At 41.5% G+C, this 19,988-nt stretch overlaps 1 protein-coding gene across 2 annotated transcripts in view; it reads right to left on the reverse strand.

Annotated features, from left to right (window-relative positions):
* GDAP2 (ganglioside induced differentiation associated protein 2) overlaps positions 1–19,988 on the reverse strand; it is a 471,310-nt gene that overhangs the window by 27,567 nt on the left and 423,755 nt on the right. For both annotated transcript variants that reach the window (XM_085620706.1, XM_085620707.1), the window contains exons 11-12: positions 1,351–1,490; positions 696–750 (exon numbers count right to left, since the gene is read on the reverse strand). In XM_085620706.1, coding sequence (XP_085476832.1) covers positions 696–750; positions 1,351–1,490 — 195 coding nt within the window. The remainder of the gene's footprint in view (positions 1–695; positions 751–1,350; positions 1,491–19,988) is intronic.

Genomic DNA, 19,988 nt, shown 5'->3' on the forward strand with positions numbered 1-19,988 from the left:
CGAGTTGGTGTGCAGGTACTTGGCGTGGCACAGAGGACAGAATTTGAACGGAATCCGTTTCATCGACGAAGAGCTAGACCGACACTGTTTTGCCCGAAGGCTGCCCACAATACTTTTAGATCGAAATTGAAGATTTAGTTGACAGAATCGAAATGCAGAGAAGTGGGAAACGCGTACAAAACAATACCATCAAGGGTATAGTCAATTGCGCACCGAGGTGGACCTGAAGAACAGTTTCGAAACGGAGGGCAGCAAAACATGTCCAAACCCAAAGGAGCAAAAAAACAATCTAACCATGGAGTTGATGCCTATGTGCACTATCGCAGAAAGGAGGAGTCTCTTTACCTCATGACTGAAAGGACTTCTTTGAAGAAAAACTTGCAAACATCCAGACCCAACACTAGATGGCAGGAGTATGCAAAGCATGTGTATATACAGCACACATGCCTCGAACGTATCTATACGCCAATTACCTCTGACGAATGCAGCCTTTGAACGCTCTGCACAATGAGCCCGCCACCTAAACAGGACAGGGCCTCTGAAACATCCAAAGGCTTACAAAAGACATGTGCTATTTAAAAACAGAATAAACTTTGCGCCCAGAAAGCCAGACTGGAGCTTCAAAACGTGCATCCTCATATTTCAATATTTTAATGTCGGCGAGGAGTCGCCTTCAGATTTAATAGCCGACTTACCTTGGACCGAAACGTGGGATGCACGAAATACAGAGCCCTCAAGTTCTTCTTGTACCTAGTTTGAGAGACAAAAGCACCACTTAGTTATAGAAATGGGCTGCATGTTTGTGACTTGCATATCACAGTCTTGGCTACAAAGCAGTATGGTTTCGTACAGCTCTGTGGCATCATCTACAAGACCCCAAAGGGAAACACGATAGTGTTCTTGACTAATATATTTCTTTGGAATTAAAAACAAGTATTTATTTGTCGAGGTATGAACCCATCACCTTGCAATTAAATGGGGAAACCCCAGGATAGATACAAGTGGAGGAAATGTCTGACAGTTTACAATTCGTAGCAATCATTCTAAATGTCTGCCATATGTCCCTCCGCTGGTTCCTCACAGCAGTGTAAGTCTACTCCAAGCTATTGCAAGTGCGATCCATGACATCGACAAGTATGTGCAATCGATGCACAGGTATGGGGACATCTTGTGACTGGGGCGATACCACCTTCAATCGGCCGGAAGACGCAGGTATGGTGGGGGAGATGTTAGATAGTCATCATTCTTTGGGGGGTTATCTCCCTCTCCCACCTACCGAGGTAATGGAGGGGAACCACGTCCAAGCCTGCAGGGAGGACAGGGAACAGCATCTTTCTGCTGGAGACTTACTTGTTATCAACAACATCATACATCTTCTTCAGAAAGTCTGAGTCGAGGTGATTGTGCTCGCTGGTCAGAGTGTGGAAGTAGACAATGACATATTCCTTCGCCGCAATGTGATCCATGACGTGGATGAAGTATAGGAGTGCCTGCAAGAGGAGGAAGACAAAGGTCAGCTGGGGGTCATAGAGTAAGAGATTATTATTAATAGAGATTTTTACTGTAGTTTATTTAAAACCTGAGTGTGCGTAGACTGAGGAGCTCTCCTCACAGACGCGGATGAAGAACAGGAGGTGGAAGACAAAAACTGATCAACGGGGCTGAGGAGAACTGACACCATGAACAAGGGTCACTGTTATTCTGAGGGAGCTTAAGTTGAGGAGCATTGTCCGCAGACATGGATGAGATACAGGAAGATCCATCAGGGGGAGGGAAGAAGGAAGGAAGGAAGGAAGGAAGGAAGGGAGGAAGGAAGGAAGGAAGGAAGGAAGGAAGGAAGGAAGGAAGGAAGGAAGGAAGGAAGGAAGGAAGGAAGGAAGGAAGGAAGGAAGGAAGGAAGGAAGGAAGATCAAGGAAGGAAGGAAGGAAGGAAGGAAGGAAGATCAAGGAAGGAAGGAAGGAAGGAAGGAAGGAAGGAAGGAGACAGGTCAGCTGGGGATCTCAGGGATGATCAGTGCCGGGTATTGATAGCTGTGTGTGCTTCGGCTGAGGAGCACGCCTCACACACGTGGATGAACAGAAGGTCCTGGCAGGAGTTGGAAGACAAAAACAGGTCAGCAGAGCTGAGGACGCAGAGATTCATTAAGGTTTATCGCTAACCAGTGGAGCACTGTCTGCAGACATGTCAATATCCCTCCCATGCTTACCATCAGCTACATGTTCTTAAAGGGTTGCATGATCGGTGAAAAGGAATTAATGAATTAAATTATTTGTCACTTCTAACTTGGAAATCTATCTCCTAGTTCACAACCCACAAACATTTAAAGCTAAACTCCCTTAGCAAAGGAAGTTTGCAATATCTAGTCTGAGGTACTCTGCCATCTAGCGGTATGACCAGGAGACGCTTCTCTTGCACTTTAGCTCAGGTTTGTGTGCTATGCACAATACATGTGTGCACATCACATGTAGGCATGCAAGTGCAGTGACATTCTTTTTTGGCCAAATGAACTCAAACCGTATCCCTACCTCCCTCCCATTCTCACCCACTGACGGGTACCTGCCGGGCACCTCAAGGCTCTTCATTAAGCCCCACAATTCAATATCTACTTCAGACACCTGAACGCCATCATCTGCTCATGCAGAATCGAGGTTATGTCCTATGCGGACGACACTCAAATCTACTTCTTTGTTGCCTACAATCCAGCGGGTGCCTTTGCCGCCTCCCATCAATGCATGGAAGCTGTGGCAAGATGGACGCCCTCTAAGTACCTCAAGCTCAGTGGTATCAAAAAATTAGGTTCTCTCTCCTTGGTGCTTCTCCTCCTTTTTTGGAGGGGAGTAGCAAAGAGGCGGTACGTAATGAACAAGGAAGGGGCAAGCAGCAATGAGGGAGGTGGCGGGGGAACGGGTCAAGAAGTGAAGCAGGAGGGGGTTGAGGGATGGCAAATGTAAGGGGACAGTGGTTCATAATGCAGCATCCATTAGACCATCCCTACCTCGCACACATGATAAATTATGTGCAAGGACGATTTTGACCGAGTGGCACTTGAAAGACGCTCTCTTCCCACTGATGCACACACTTTTACCACAAGAAGCACTGCTACAGCGAGGACTTTTTAACTACACTCGAAGGACATATACAAAGAAAAAAAAAACAGACCTTCCCCATTCCAATATGAAAGGAAACCCTTCTCCAAAACACTGCTATCTATCTATCGATCTACAATTACATTCCAAACAGACCTGCCAACGATCCGAGCCCAAGGAAAAGCAGCACAGCCAGGCACTAATGAGCTTGTAAGTCTTTTATTTATAGAATTCCACCAGCAGTGCAGAAAAGAGACCAACGAGTTTTGACCGTGGCCTTCAACAGGTTCAAAATATATGAACATTATAACTGTTCTTTTGGGTGATAGGAATATTGCTCGGTGCCTAAAGTCTCAGCTACTGGTCCCCACCAGTTTAGTGATTGAAATACATGACAAACTGAGAAGTCATCAACAATAAACTGGGGGGGGGGGGGTTGGGGTGGGGGTGGGTGTGTGTGTGTGTGTGTGTGTGTGTGTGTGGGTGTATATATATATATTCACTTAAAAAAACATAGGTTTCACACATGTTATAGTTAGCTGTACATTTCACTCGTAAAAAACCAATGAAATTCCACGTTATAGTTAGTTCAGCTAACTATAACTTGCGCGCCCACAATAAACTGCTGATGACGTCACATATTACATCTCTCATGACATGGTCAGTGACGTCACTCATGACATCAATGTTGACATCTGAAATTACACATTGTGGATTGCGGTCGCGCAAGTTATAGTTACCTGATCTAACTATAACGTGGAATTTCATTGGTTTTTTACGAGTGAAATGTACAGCTAACTATAACATGTGTGAAACCTATGGTTTTTTCAGTGAATTTGTACGGTTTTTTAAATGCTAAGTTATGTATTTATTTATTTATTTTTTTTCTGGTTTTTCACTATGCGCACACCCTGCGCGCACGGTGCGCTACGGTCCATGCCGTGCGCGCCTCGCCTTTTTTTACACAGTAACATTTGTTTTTTTCTCCCTTGTGGGTCATTTAATTTATTAAATAAATGTGATTATTACTTCTTTATTTATTTTATTTGTTTTTTGCCGTGCGCGTACGGTAAGCTTACCGTACGCGCACTCCGCAATTTTTAAAAAAAATTATTAAATGTATTTTTCGTACTTTTGGGTCCTTCTTGGACCCCCTGACAAACACTAGGGGGTCTGCAACTCTCTTCGTTGCCCCCTTTCCACGTTCCCCACCTTTGTTTCTCAGTGCGAGAGACAGAAAATGGCGGCCGACACTTCCTGATTTCGACCGATTCGAATGTTTACAGTCATGTAACCACCAATCAGAATTGAGCTCGCGCACGGCACCGTACGCGTACGGTATGCTTACGGTAAGCGCACGGAGCGCGCTTACAGATATATATATTGATTTAAATGCTATTTTCTCAGGACCTACTGAACAGATTTACACCAGACCTACAAAAGGCACATCCTTGACCTGAGGACTACCTCTCTGCCAAATTACAAGTAATTCTGTTCAGCCGTTCGGGCTGTAGCTCGGACTAAAGGTCCTATGGTAAAATGCATGGGGAAAACGCGTTTTGGGACCCCCCTTTTTTCTCAGCCCCCGCTTGACGAATCCCCCCCGAGGCTTTCAGGGTAGGAGCGGAGCGTAGCGCCCCATTAGTTTTGAAAATTTCGCGAGAATTTGTCGACCGGCGCCAAAGTTATTCCAAATAGAATGTTGCGGATTTCCTATGGAAACACGGTCCTAACTATAACTATCTACTGGCGACCGCCAGTAGAATATATATATATATATATATATTTTCTCAAACTTGATTCAGCTCCTCCTGGGATATCCGCCCATAGTCTGGTGGCGCACGAGGCCGGTAGAGCCACAGCCGGCACAAATGTAAATCCAATATTCCAAAGTAAAGCGCGCTCTCAGTTTAGGGTATAATAGCGATCTTTTATTCTGACGTTACGCGTTTCGAGAGTAAACTCTCTTGCTCACACGTCGAATGTCAGTGACCCTGTGCATTACATAGAGTTCGAAAGCTCAACATAGAAAACAGACTTGTAGTGAGGTACTGTTTCAAGGTACACATGGTCGCCATCTTTGAACATGTCATATTTCATACATACAACTATTCAGTTCCGTTTATGCCAACAGATATTATTGTCACATCAAATGGTACATACACATATAATGCCAAGTGGTGTTCCTTTTCAGTTAGTACAGTTCATATTCACTGCAACAACATAGAATTAGATTCGTGCACCTTCTAGTACGTATCACGCATATAATTGTTTCTTAATGCGCGTCATGGCAGGAAATTGTCATTCTTTAATTGCAACTACGCCGGGTGGCGTGTGGTAAGGTGAAAAGTGCGCAATAACCACGTTAATCATGGTGGATTATTTCTAATGTCCTATTGTAGCGCCTTATGCTATTGTTATCGCTCTAGTGGCTCGGTGTTTAGCGCCGTGTAGCGTGCAATGATTGAATAGTTAGCGGAAATTTTACTGATAAAAAACCAATGAAATTCTCCCGTTATAGTTAGTGCAGGAAACTATAACTCACGCGACCGCAATCCTCTGCTGATGCTAATACTGTATTTAGACACTTATTTGCCCATGTCTTCTTCCATAAATCTTTAGCTATACATATATTACAAATATTTTTTTTTTCATAAAGACACATATGTCATCAGCAGAAGATTGCGGTCGCGTGAGTTATAGTTTCCTGCACTAACTATAACGGGAGAATTTCATTGGTTTTTTATCAGTAAAATTTCCGCTAACTATAACATGTGTGAAACCTATGGTTTTTTCAGTGAATTTGCAAGGTTTTTTAAATGCTAATTCCTAACTATAACGTGTGTGAAACCTATGGTTTTTTCAGTGAATTTGTACGTTTTTTTAAATGCTAAGTTACTTTACGCCATTCGTGGCGTGCACGCCCACTTAACGCAGTTCGTTCCGTGCGCGCACGGTGCGCTTCGCGCACCGTGCGCGCACAGTGAGCACACGGTGCGCTACGCGCACCGCGTGCCCACGTTACGCTAGATGGGCCATGTGTGCACGATGCGCTTCGCGCACCGTGCGCACATGGAGGACATATTATGCGCTTCCTTGTGATAGGTAATCTGTTGAAATTTTTTGGGGAAATGCTGTGCTCTTATATGCCATGCACAAATGGTGGCCTTCGGCCACCATTTGCAGACAGGGGTGGAGAGAGTGGGGTTTTTTTTTTTTTTTAATAATTTTTTACCGTACGCGTACGGTAAGCGTACGGTAAGCGTAATCGGCGAAATTTTCGAAAAATAAAAAATTACCGTTTTTTGCCTTGGGGGATCTTTGAAGACTCAACTAACATGGTTATGTGCATGGGCGCTGTCTAAACAGCCCCTTTATATGTTTTTGGCATTTGTTTATCAGCTCCCCCCTCAGAGTGCGAGAGAGAAAATGGCGGCCGCCGCTTCCTGGTTTCGACCGATTCGAATGTTTACTAAGATCTAAGGGCCAATCAGAATCGCGCTCGCGCACGCCACCGTACGCGTACGGTAAGCGTACCGTAAGCGCACCGTAAGCTGGCTCAGATATATATATTGATTTAAAGGCTATTTTCTCAGAATCTACTGAACAGATTTACACCAAACCTACAAAAGGCACTTCCTTGACCTGAGGACTACCTCTCTGCCAAATTTCAAGTAATTCTGTTCAGCCGTTCGGGCTGTAGCTGTGTCTAAAGGTCCTATGGAAAAATGCATGGGAAAAACGTGTTTTGGGACCCCCCTTTTATCTCAGCCCCCGCTTGACGAATCCCCCCCCCGAGACTTTCAGGGTAGGAGCGGAGCGGAGCGTAGCGCCCCACCTATTTTGAAAAATTCGCGAGGATTCGTCAACCGGCGCCAAAGTTATTCAAAATAGAATGTTGCGGATTTCCTATGGAAACGTGGTCCTAACTATAACTACCTACTGGCGACCGCCAGTAGGTAATATATATATTATCTACTGGCGGTCGCCAGTAGATAGTTCTAGTTAGGACCTATTTTCCATAGGAAATCTGCAACATTCTATTGGGAATTTCTTTGGCGCCGATTGACGAATCTTCGCGAAATTCTCCAAACATTTGGCCAGCTCCGCTCCGCTCCTACCCTGAAAGTTTTGTGGTGATTCGTCAAGCGGGGCCGAGAAAAAAAGGGGGGTCCCAAAACGCGTTTTCCCCATGCAATTTCCCATAGGATCTGTTGTCGCAGCTACAGCCCGAAGCGCTGAACGGAATGACACAAAATTTGGCAAAGAGGTAGTCCTCAGTTCGGACTCGTGCCTTTTGCATATTTGGTGTGAATCTGTTCAGTAGTTCCTGAGAAAATGAGGGTAAAAAAGTTAGTGATATCTATGGCCGCGGAGGATCCGCGGACCCTACCCGCACCGTACCGTACGCGAACCCTGCCCGAACCGAGCACGCACCCTCCCGATCGCGCGCTGAATGCTAATTGGCTGTCGAGCGTCTCTCTACATTCGAAACTAGGAACTGTTGGCGGCCATTTTCTGCCCCAGTAGAAGCGAGGCTGAAGAAGCAAGGGGAATAAGTGCGTAAAACATATAAAGGGGGAAGAGTGGGAATACTCTGACCCTCTAGAGGTGCTTAGGGGGTCCCAGAAGGACCCCCTGGGGCCCCTCCTTTTTTAAAAAAAAAAAAAAGCGGCGAAATGCGCGCGCATCCTATCGCGTTGGATGCACGGATTCTCTCGCGGTGGGTGCGCGGATCCACGGCAACGTTTTTTGAAAAACGACAAGAAATCATTGGTTGTATAGCAACTTTCTACACTGAAAGGTAGGGTGTATATTTTTGTTTTTTAAAGGTATGATTGTTATTGGTTAACAAAAACAGATTGTAAGGAACATTATATATGATAAGCTGATATGTTGAAAAGTCAAGCACACTTCCTGTCTTGTGTACGAACATTGTGTGCTGAACTTGTGACCTGTGAGCTCAGTGCAGTGTTCCATGACCTGTTTCTATGGTAACCGGCAGAAGGCAGATTGGGGGAAGGGTTGAAATGTATTTCAGTTGGAAAGGGTTGAAATGTTTAGCCAATAGAAATGTGTGTTTGCTTTTGAGATTATGTGCGAAGGATTGTGATTTGATGTTTACATGTATATGTGTGGAAAATGAAAGGGAAACTTTTCCATTCTTTCTTTTGCTGAGAGGTGCACAGTGTAGAGATTCTGTAAAAGAAAATATGGTGAGTGATTGATATACTCCTTAATCTAGAAAAGAACTTGAAAGAAGAGTTATTTAATTGTGAGGGGATGTATGTGGACTATTTTGATTTTAATCAGACTAATGTATTTTTCCTGCTAAAGTGTAGGGAGTACATTTTTTCTCTACAATGTGTGTGCATGTAGAAACCATTCTGTGATTGGCATTTGTGTTTTTCATGTGTTTGTAGAGAGATAACTGTGCAGTTTTTATATTTTGGTAGAATTAGAAACCAGTCATTGTTTATGAATTTGTGAAATGAGTTATGTTTCTATACTAAAATGTAGTACTACTTCTAGATGAAGAAATGTGTTTTCATATAGTGAAAGGGATAGTGTTGTTTGTCTAGAATCACACAGTGAGTCTGTGTGCATTTGGGAACCACTGTGAGAGAAGCATTTGGTAATATCGTGTATTTGCTGACAGAAAACTGTTTTAAAACTTATCATGTTGTCAAGTTTTAGTAGCATTAGAAGCCAGTCTTTGCTTATGTGTTGATTAAATGAGTCAGGCATTGACACTAAAGTGCAGTCGTGAAATATGTAGATTGTGTGCAGTTCCCTTATCACTTCCAGTGTAGTGAATGAGTTTTGGTAAACTCCTAGGAATACTGGTGCTTGTCTAGAATCACACTGAGTCTTTTTTGCATTTGGGAACCACTGTGAGAGAAGCGTTTGGTAACATCGTGTATTTGCTGACAGAAAACTGTTTTAAAACTTATCATGTTGTCAAGTTTTAGTAGCATTAGAAGCCAGTCTTTGCTTATGTGTTGATTAAATGAGTCAGGCATTGACACTAAAGTGCAGTCGTGAAATATGTAGATGGTGTGCAGTTCCCTTATCACTTCCAGTGTAGTGAATGAGTTTTGGTAAACTCCTAGGGATACTGGTGCTTGTCTAGAATCACACTGAGTCTTTGTGCATTTGGGAACCACTGTGAGAAGCGTTTGGTAACATTGTGTATTTGCTGACAGATAAGTGTTGTAAAACATGTCATGTTGTCAAGTTTTAGTAGCATTAGAAGACAGTTATGGCTTATGCTTTCATTAAATGAGTCAGGCATTGACAGTAAATTGCAGTTGTGAAATATGTAGATTGTGTGCAGTTCCCTTACCACTTGCACTGTAGTGAATGAGTTTTGGTAAACTCATAGGGATAGTGGTGCTTGTCTAGAATCATACTGTGAGCTAGTGTGTATTTGGGATCACTGTGAGAGAATCATTTGGTAACATCATGTATTTGCTGACAGATAACTGTTTTAAAACCTGTCATGTTGTCAAGTTTTAGTAGCATTAGAAGCCAGTCTTTGCTTATGCTTTCATTATATGAGTCAGGCATTGACACAAAATGCAGTCATGAAATATGAAGATTGTGTGCAGTTCGCTTACCACTTCCACAGTAGTGAATGATTTTTGTTAAACTCCTAGGTATAGTGGTTGTTGTCTAGAATTACACTGTGAGTCTGTGTGCATTTGAGAACCACTGTGAGAGAAGCATTTGGTAACATTGTGTATTTGCTGACAGATAACCAATTTAAAACCTCTCATGTTGTCAAGTTTTAGTAGCATTAGAAGCTAGTCTTTGCTTATGCATTGATAAAATGAATCCGGGTTTGACACTAAGGTGCAGTACCATGTACTATTCTGTTCCCTGTGGCAGACCTGAAAATTTAAAAGTTTTACCTAAGCACTGTCCTAGAAGTAGTCTGATTATTTAGTCAGTTTCTAAGTACCAAATAAATTGCTTCAAATGTCTATGCAGTATGCATGTAGTGTTCTAACATACTATACAATTGTCTTTTACACCTTCAATTCCCTAGCCAGTATCCATACACTTCCAGGAAACATCCTGTCACTTCCTTCGCAGTCCTCTAGAGACCCATTCAACAGCATGTACTAATCCATTGACTGTGCCAAAACTCAAACACTTATAAATTCACCTAGACACTCTCTTTCCAGTACTCTAATGATTCAAGTCACTGCCTAAGTATTCATGCACTGAGCCAGTTCTTAGCACATGGACTACGTCAAACCCATATCCACTATGCATGCAGTCCTCTAACCAGCTACACACTTGTCTTTCACACCTTCAATTCCCCAGTCAGTATCCGTTCACTTCCAGCAAACACCCTGTCACTGCCGTTGCACTCCTCTAGTGACCCATTCAGCATCATGTACTAATCCATTCACAGCGCCAAATCCTAATAAATTCACCCAGGCACTCTCCTTGCAGTACTCTAATCATTCAGTCAGTACCCAAGTACTCATCCAGTGACCCAGGGCTTAGTATATGGACTGCTTCAAACCCTTATCCTCTATGTATGCAGTCCTCTAACCACCTACACAATTGTCTTTCACACCTTCAATTCCCTAGTCAGTATCCATACACTTCCAGGAAATACCCTGTGACTCTCTTTGCAGTCCTCTAGTGACCCATTCAGCACCATGTACTAATCCATTCACTGTGCTAAAACCCAAACACTTATAAATTCACCAAGATACTATCTTTGCAGTACTCTAATCATTCAGTCAGTGCCTAAGTATTCATACACTGAGCCAGGCCTTAGCACATGGACTGCTTCAAACCCCTATGCACTATGCATGCAGTCTTCTAACCACCTAGATACTTGTCTTTCACACTTTCAATTTCCTAGTCAGTATCTATACAGTCCAGCACTTGTCACTGCCTTTGCACTCCTCTAGTGACCCATTCAGTACCAAGTACTAATCTATTCTCTGTGCGAAAAGCCTAGCACTTATAAATTCCCCTAGGCACTCTCCTTGCTGTACGATAATCATTCAGTCAGTACCCAAGTAGTCATGCAGTGAGCCAGGCCTTAGCACATGGACTGCTTTAAATGCCTATTCAGTATGGATTCAGTCCTCTAATCACCTACACAGTTGTGTTTCACGCCTTCTATTCCCTAGTTAGTATTCATACTCTTCTAGCAAACACCCTGTGAGTCACCAAGTGTGACTCCTTATACTACTGTAATCATTTAGTCAGATAGCATGTAGTGTTTTAGTGAGGTAGGCTTTAGGGCACGAACTGCTTCAAAGTAGTATGCACTATGCATGTAGTGTTTTAATGATCGTCACACTTGTGGTTCAGGGCTATAGTTTCATAGTCAGTTTTTATATAAAATGTGTTTGTACAGTAATGAAAAAGTATAAATTTGAAAGTTATTAATATACATTTATTTGTGATTCTTTTTTACAGATACAGAACAGGAGTGTTTCTCATCTGTTTGCACTCTTCTCGTGCAAGATTGTTTGGATGAAGGGTCCTTAGGTGTTTCATCATACTTGCTGTGCCGCACAAGTATTTTTTGTTAGGATCTCCTCGTAACAGAACTCTTTGGCAAATCTTGCGAGTGACGAAGGTGGCATTGGTCTTTGTTTGGTCCTTGGAAAAAGTAAAAAATTTCCTCACCACTGAAGAAAAACGTTGTTTGTGTGGTGCCTTCTGCAAAACATTTTCTTCAGATTCGGTAAATATTTTAAAGCGGCAACATTTACAGTTTTTGTAAGTTAAACTTATAAAATTTTGTTAGCTGTATGCATTTTATATATCTGTGATTTGTTTCTTGTGGTATTTTGTTGAGAATACCATGTTGTTGTTTTTTTAACAATCTTTCTTATTTTCCAGGTCTGTCGTCGACATCCATTGTCCCCACAGTAGTGTTCCGCCTTGTGGTTTTTTATTATTGTTGTTACATTTTGTTTATTAGTTTATTGTTCATAATAAAAAAATAAAGTTTGAAAATAGTTTTTCGTTTATATATTTATTATTATAAAAAATAAAGTTTGGAAAAAAAATTAATAACGTTTTTGGTTGTTCTCTTAACTGCTGTGTGACTCTTTCTTGTTCTTATTACTGTTATTTGATGGAGTCCACCATGGTGTTAAATTTTGGGGGACTTATCGCTGGAATACTGGTGATATCTACAGTTTGCACTAACTTCTGAATAGTGTGTTAGATTTATCTCAACTTTACTTCCGTTAAAGTGCTGATAATGAAATGGAGAGTAGCCGTTCCCGTGCAAAAAGACACGAGGTGCACCTTTCCGATTTATTCTAAATACTAAAATCCTGTATTGTATTGCACTGAGGTATTGGCTGCACTTACAGTGTACACACAAAATCTATTAAGAAATCTCATTGTATTTATATTGATTGGGAATAGTGCGTCAGGTGCTGGATCTTGATGAGATACACTGCTCAGTTCGTATATTGTTCTGCACACGAAAAAAATCCCATCACAACTTTCACACCAATTGCAATGCGAAACAAATTCCGGCGAGGATTTTACACCTGCTTTCTGCTGGTGTTAAGCAGGACAACTACCTGCACCATGAAAGGGAACACAGTCAAGAGCCACACCAGAACACCCACAGGTACCATAGAGTCAATGAGCATGATACAGGGATACTCATGAGGGACAGAAGACTCATCTCAACAACTCCAGGAGCGCCAATGCCCCCCAAACCCACATCTTAGCAAGTGTGTCCCTGTGGTCATTGTCTTAGCATGATAGGCACGAGCCCTGCAACATCATAGTGTGCTGTCACCTCAGCGTTGGCAGTGAGCCTGGATGTGTAGCTACGCATGCATCCTCCTGCATGCACAACTGGCGTGTGCTGGTCTGGGGTTCACAGGTCACTGCAGGGGTGTGCCTATCTGGCAAGGGGAACGGGGTGTCTCGGACATGTCCGTGTACAGGAAGTGCGGTAAGTGTGTCTCTGTGTTCTGGTGTGGCCTGCTACAAGAGCCGCAGCAGTTGATGTTGTAAACTGGCATGCACCACCTCCAAACGGCGCTGTGATGTTGTAGTTGGAATGTAGCAGGACATGCGCAAATAGGCATTACAATGGTGTGCTGTACGAGTGCACGAGATACAGCGCACCATACAAAAGTGTGGGGGCTCGTGGGAGGGAGGTGCAGCCGTTTGGCAACATAACACACAGTGAACTCGACCATGTGCCACATGCTGGGCATCTCATCCATGATGACCACGGTCGCAGACATCCCACAACACCAACGACTGGCCTTTGTACACATCCTGTATGAATGCAGCGTGGTTTTCACTTCTATGCTCGATCAGTGGTGTGAATTTGGCGGGTTGTGTGACTTGTGCTGCTTGTTGGTGTGTTTCATTTTGGCCATTGTTAGTCTATATGTGTGTTGTACTTAATTGTGCATGTGTGCCATTCTGCCCATCTCCCCCCCCTCCCCCCACTCCCTGCTTCTTCCTCTTTCTACTGCTGTTGTGTCTATAAGTTTGTTGCTGCACACATAAATGCATGTAAAGAATAAATTAGAATAGTTCCTTGATTCTTTTAGGTTTCAAAACTTCTCTATTGGTTTCTTTTGAATTTTCCATATGAACCGTTTTTTTAATATTGAACAACACATAGAAGTCAGAAGTGCAACGTAGTCTATCTACACACTTTCTAAAAAATTCTACAACACGTGCAGGTTAAAAGTTCATAAATTTTTTAAAACTTAACGATATTTTTTTGTAACATTTTCTTGAATATTTAACGACACGTGCAGGTTAAAAGTTGACGATTGTTTTAAGTTCGAACAGTGCCTTTCAAATGCAAGTAGCAGGTCTGGTTGATCTGAGCAAATTTTATCCTTTGATATGTACTCCACGTTGAAACTGCTTTTACTTAACCAATCACAAAGATGCTTTTCCACAAAACTAATGTGCACCCTACTTTTAAAAAAGAATGCTTTTCATGGTATCTTCAGAGATAAGTTATAGATAGGAATTAGCATTTAAAAAACCTTTGAAATTCACTGAAAAAACCATAGGTTTCAGGGGCGTTATAGTTAGCTGGACATTTCCCTCATACAAAACCCTAGAAATTCCCCTGTTATAGTTAGTTCAGCTAACTATAACTCGCGTCCCCGCAATGCACTGCTGATGACGTCACATATTACATCACTCATGACATGGTCAGTGACATCACTGATGACATCTCAAATGACATCACTCATGACATCACTCATGACATCATCCATGTGATAAATTAGTGCATCTTCTCACACCCTAATATAACCTTTGATACACCGACTCAAAATTTCAGACGGCCATTTTGAAAATCATACATACTCCAATACCAATAACTACATACCCACTCATTAAATCTTCGGTCTACATACACCTCCACTCACTCACCTGTACAGTCACTCATACTTACAGTCACTCCGTACAAGACTATCATATGCATTTGTACACCTATATAGACACTCACACACCGCCAATCATCCATTGAGGTACTGACACACCTAGTCAGTCGTGCAAGTAATTAAACACAGTCCAATTTACTCACCTATGCAGTTAAACACACTCAAGTTCACTTACTCATAAAAATAGTACTACATTCTTACGCTCTAATAGAATCATTGATACAAGCACACTCATCCATACAGCCACTCTCACAATCACACACTCTCACATATACCCACTTATATACTCTTACACACATATATACTGCCTTTCACATATGTAGTTAGTCACACATGTACCACTGAGATATACATTCAATCCCTAACACACCCATACATACTCACCCAACCATACAGTCCATACTAGATGCACTCTTAAAACCATGCACCCATAGAATCACCCACTCACACATCTATGCATAGAGTCACACACACCCTACCCACACAAACCCTCAGGCACCCATACAGATACTCAGACAACCAATCAATAACCCATAAAGACACTCATATAGCTATTCACAAAACCATGCAGCCACTTATACACCTACACACAGACACATACAGACATTCACACAGTTTAGTCACTAGTCTGCAGTAAGATACATTTAAAGACTCACTTAGAGTCAGTTACGCACCTACAAAATCATCCATTCACACACTTGTACACCCACTCATTCTTCAACAGACCTTTCCCTATATATATTAAACATATTAAAAATGTACAGAAACACATACCTACTGGATGATGTCATTTGCGATGTCATTTGAGATGTCATCAGTGATGTCACTGACCATGTCATGAGTGAAGTAATATGTGACGTCATCAGCAGTGCATTGCGGGGGCGCGAGTTATAGTTAGCTGAACTAACTATAACAGGGGAATTTCTAGGGTTTTGTACGAGGGAAATGTCCAGCTAACTATAACACCCCTGAAACCTATGGTTTTTTCAGTGATTTTCTAAGGTTTTTTAAATGCCAATTCCTAACTATAACGTGCATGAAACCTATGTTTTTTTCTGTGAATTTCAAAGGTTTTTTAAATGCTAATTTCTATCTATAATTTATCTCTAAAGCTATGATGTTTAATGATATTCTTTGAATTTCAAAAAATTTCAATTTCAGTGTGTCAATTCCTTTATGTTTTTTTATAATACTTTCACCTTTTTTTTAAACTTATTTTTTGAATTAATTCTTTTAAAAATTAAAAAAAATTATTTGTTTTAAAAAAAATTTTTTTAAAATAGTTTTATATTTTTTAAAATATTTATTAAACTATATTTTCAAAACGTAATTTTTTATTTTCCATTTTTTTGGGATCCGCGCACCCAACGCGTTAGGAACCACGCACCCTGTGCGCATTTCGCCGTTTAAAAAAAACCCAAAAAGGGGGCAACACTAGAGGGTCAGAGTATTTCTACCCTGCCCCCTTTACATCTTTCACACACTTATTTACCTTACTTAATCAGCCTCGCTTCTACCGAGGCACAAAATGGCTGCCAACAGTTCCTGGTTTCGAATGTAGACAGACACCTGACAGCCAATTAGCATTCAGCGCGTGATCGGGAGGGTGCGCGCTTGGTTCAGGGAGGGTGCGCGGATCCTCCGAGGTCATAGATATATCTATCTTTTTTACTCTAATTTTCTCAAGAACTACTGAACAGATTTACACCATTTATACAAAATGCACGAGTCTGAACCGAGGACTACCTCTTTGCCAAATTTGGTGTAATTCCGTTCAGCAGTTCGGGCTGTAGCTGCGTCAACAGGTCCTATGGGAAATTGCATGGGGAAAACGCGTTTTGGGACCCCCCTTTTTCTCGGCCCCTGCTTGACGAATCACCACGAAACTTTCAGGATAGGAGCTGGCCAAAAGTTTGGAAAATTTCGCGAAGATTCGTTAACCGGCGCCAGACTTATTGGGAATAGAATGTTGCGGATTTCCTATGGATAATAGGTCCTAACTATAACTACCTACTGGAGAGATAGATAGATAGATAGATAGATAGATAGATAGATAGATAGATAGATAGATAGATAGATAGATAGATAGATAGATAGATAGATAGATAGATAGATAGATAGATAGATAGATAGATAGATAGATAGATAGATAGATAGATAGATAGATAGATAGATAGATAATCTACTGGCGGTCGCCAGTAGATAGTTATAGTTAGGACCTATTTTCCATAGGAAATCCGCAACATTCTATTCCCAATAAGTCTGGCGCCGGTTGACAAATCCTCGCGAAATTTTCCAAACTTTTGGCCAGCTCCGGTCCGACCCTGAAAATTTCGTGGTGATTCGTCAAGCGGGGATCGAGAAAAAAGGGGGGTTCCAAAACGCGTTTTCCCCATGCAATTTCCCATAGGATCTGTTGTCGCAGCTACATCCCGAACCGCTGAACGGAATGACACCAAATTTGGCAAAGAGATAATCCTTAGTTCAGACTCGTGCCTTTTGCATAAATGGTGTGAATCCGTTCAGTAGTTCCTGTGAAAATTAGAGTTAAAAGTACATAAATATCGGTGGCCGAGGAGGATCCGCGGAGCCTACCCGCACCGTATGCGCACCCTCCCCGAACCAAGCGCGCACCCTCCCGATCGCGCGCTGAATACTAATTGGCTGTTGAGTGTCTGTCTACATTCGAAACCAGGAACTGTTGGCGGCCATTTTCTGCCTCGGTAGAAGCGAGGCTGAAGAAGCAAGGGGAATAAGTGTATAAAACATATAAAGGGGGCAGAATGGAAATACTCTGACCCTCTAGAGGTGCTTAGCGGATCCCAGAAGAACCCCCTGGGGCCCCCCCTTCTTTTTTTTTTAAACGGGGAAATGTGCACACGGTGCGTGCATCCTATCACGTTGGGTGCACGGATTCTCTCGCGTTGGGCGCGCGGATCCACGGAAATTATTTTTGAAAAAATAAAAGAAATCATTGGTTGTTTGACTACTTTCTACACTGAAAGGTAGGGTGTATATTTCTGTTTGTTAAAGGTATGATTCTTATTGGTTAACAAAAACAGATTGTAAGGAACATTATATATGATAAGCTGATAGATTGAAAAGTCAAGCACACTTCCGGTCTTGTTTAGCAACATTGTGTGCTGAACTTGTGACCTGTGTGCTCAGTGCAGTGTTTCATGACCTGTTTCTATGGTAAGAGGCAGAAGGCAGATTGGGGGAAGGGTTGAAATGTATTTCAGTTGGAAAGGGTTGAAATGTTTAACCAATAGAAATGTGTGTTTGCTTTTGAATGTATGTGTGAAGGATTGTGATTTGATGTTTACATGTATATGTGTGGAAAATGAAAGGGAAACTTTTCCATTCTTTGTTTTTGCTGAGAGGTGCACAGTGCAGAGATTCTGTAAAAGAAAATCTGGTTTGTGACTGATATACTTCTTAATCTACAAAACAACTTGAAAGGTGAGTTATTTAATTGTGAGGGGATGTATGTAGAGTATTTTGATTTTAATCAGACTAATGTATTTCTCCTGCTAAAGTGTAGGGAGTACTTTTTTTCTCTACAATCTTATTGACAGTGTGTGTGCATGTAGAAACCATTCTGTGATAAGCATTTGTGTTTTCATGTGTTTGCAGACAGATAACTGTGCTGTTTTTATATTTTGGTAGAATTAGAAACCAGTCATTGTTTATGAATTTGTGAAATGAGTTATGTTATGTTTATATACTAAAATGTAGTACTTCTAGATGAAGACATGTGTTTTGGTATAGTGCAATGGATAGTGTTGTTTGTCTAGAATCACACAGTGAGTATGTGTGCATTTGGGAACCACTGTGAGAGAAGCATTTGGTAACATTGTGTATTTGCTGACAGATAACTGTTTTAAAACCTATCATGTTGTCAAGTTTTAGTAGCATTAGAAGCCAGTCTTTGCTTACTTATTGATAAAATAAGTCATGCTTTGACACTAATGTGCTGTACTTTAATATGTAGATTGTGTGTAGTCTCCTTACCCCTTGCACAGTAGTGAATGAGTTTTGGTAAGCTGCTAGGGATAGTGTTGCTTGTCTAGAATCACACTGAGTCTGTGTGCATTTGGGAACCACTGTGAGAGAATTATGTGGTAATATCGTGTATTTGCTGACAGATAACTGTTTTAAAACCTGTCTTGTTGTCAAGTTTAGTAGCATTAGAAGGCAGTTTTTGCTTATGCGTTGATTAAATGAGTCAGGCTTTGACACAAAAGTGCAGTCCTGAAGTATGTAGATTGTGTGCAGTTCTCTTACCACTTGCACTGTAGTGAATGAGTTTTGGTAAACTCCTAGGGATAGTGGTGCTTGTCTAGAATCACACTGAGGTAGTGTGTATTTGGGAACCACTGTGAGAGAAGCATTTGGTAACATCGTGTATTTTCTGACAGATAACTTTTTAAAAACCTGTCATGTTGTCAAGTTTTAGTAGCATTAGAAGCCAGTCTTTGGTTATGCATTGATAAAATGATTCATGCTTTGACACTAAAGTGCAGTATTGAAATATGTAGTTTGTGTGCAGTCCCCTTACCCCTTCCACAGTAGTGAATGAGTTTTGGTAAGCTGCTAGGGATAGTGTTGTTTGTCTAGAATCAACCTGTGAGTCTGTGTGCATTTGGGCACTGTGAGAGAAGCATTTGGTAAAATCGTGTATTTTTTAGCAGATAACTCTTTTAAAACCTGTCATGTTGTCAAGTGTTAGTAGCATTAGAAGCCAGTCTTTGCTTATGCGTTGATTAAATGAGTCATGCTTTGACACTAATGTGCTGTACTTAAATATGTAGATTGTGTGCAGTACCATTACCTCTTCTAGACTAGTGAATGGGTTTTGGTAAACTGCTAGGGATAGTGTTGCTTGTCTAAAATCACACTGTGAGTCTGAGTACATTTGGGTAAGGATTGTGAGAGAAGCATTTGGTAACATAGTGTATTTGATGACAGGTAACTGTTTTAAAATCGGTTATGTTGTCAAGTTTTAGTAGCTTCAGAAGCTATTCTTTGCTTATGCATTGATAAAATGAGTCAGGGTTTGACACTAAAGTGCAGTACCATGTACTATTCTCTTCACTGTGCCAGAACTGAAAATTTAAAAGTTTTACCCAGGCACTAACCAGGCAGTAGTCTGATGATTTAGTCAGATTCCAAGTACTCATGTTGTGAACCATACATTACCACATAGATTGCTTCAAATGTCTATGCAGTATGCATGCAGTCTTCTAACATACTATACACTTGTCTTTCACATTTTCAATTTGCTAGTCAGTATCCATACACTTCCAGGAAACACCCTGTAACTCCCTTTGTAGTCCTCTAGTGACCCATTCAGCACCATGTACTAATCCATTCACTGTGCCAAAACCCAAACACTTATAAATTCACCAAGATACTATCTTTGCAGTACTCTAATCATTCAGTCAGTGCCTAAGTATTCATGCACTGAGC

Source organism: Triturus cristatus, chromosome 8 (assembly GCF_964204655.1).
Source record: "Triturus cristatus chromosome 8, aTriCri1.1, whole genome shotgun sequence".
Classification (NCBI taxonomy): Eukaryota; Metazoa; Chordata; class Amphibia; order Caudata; family Salamandridae; genus Triturus; species Triturus cristatus.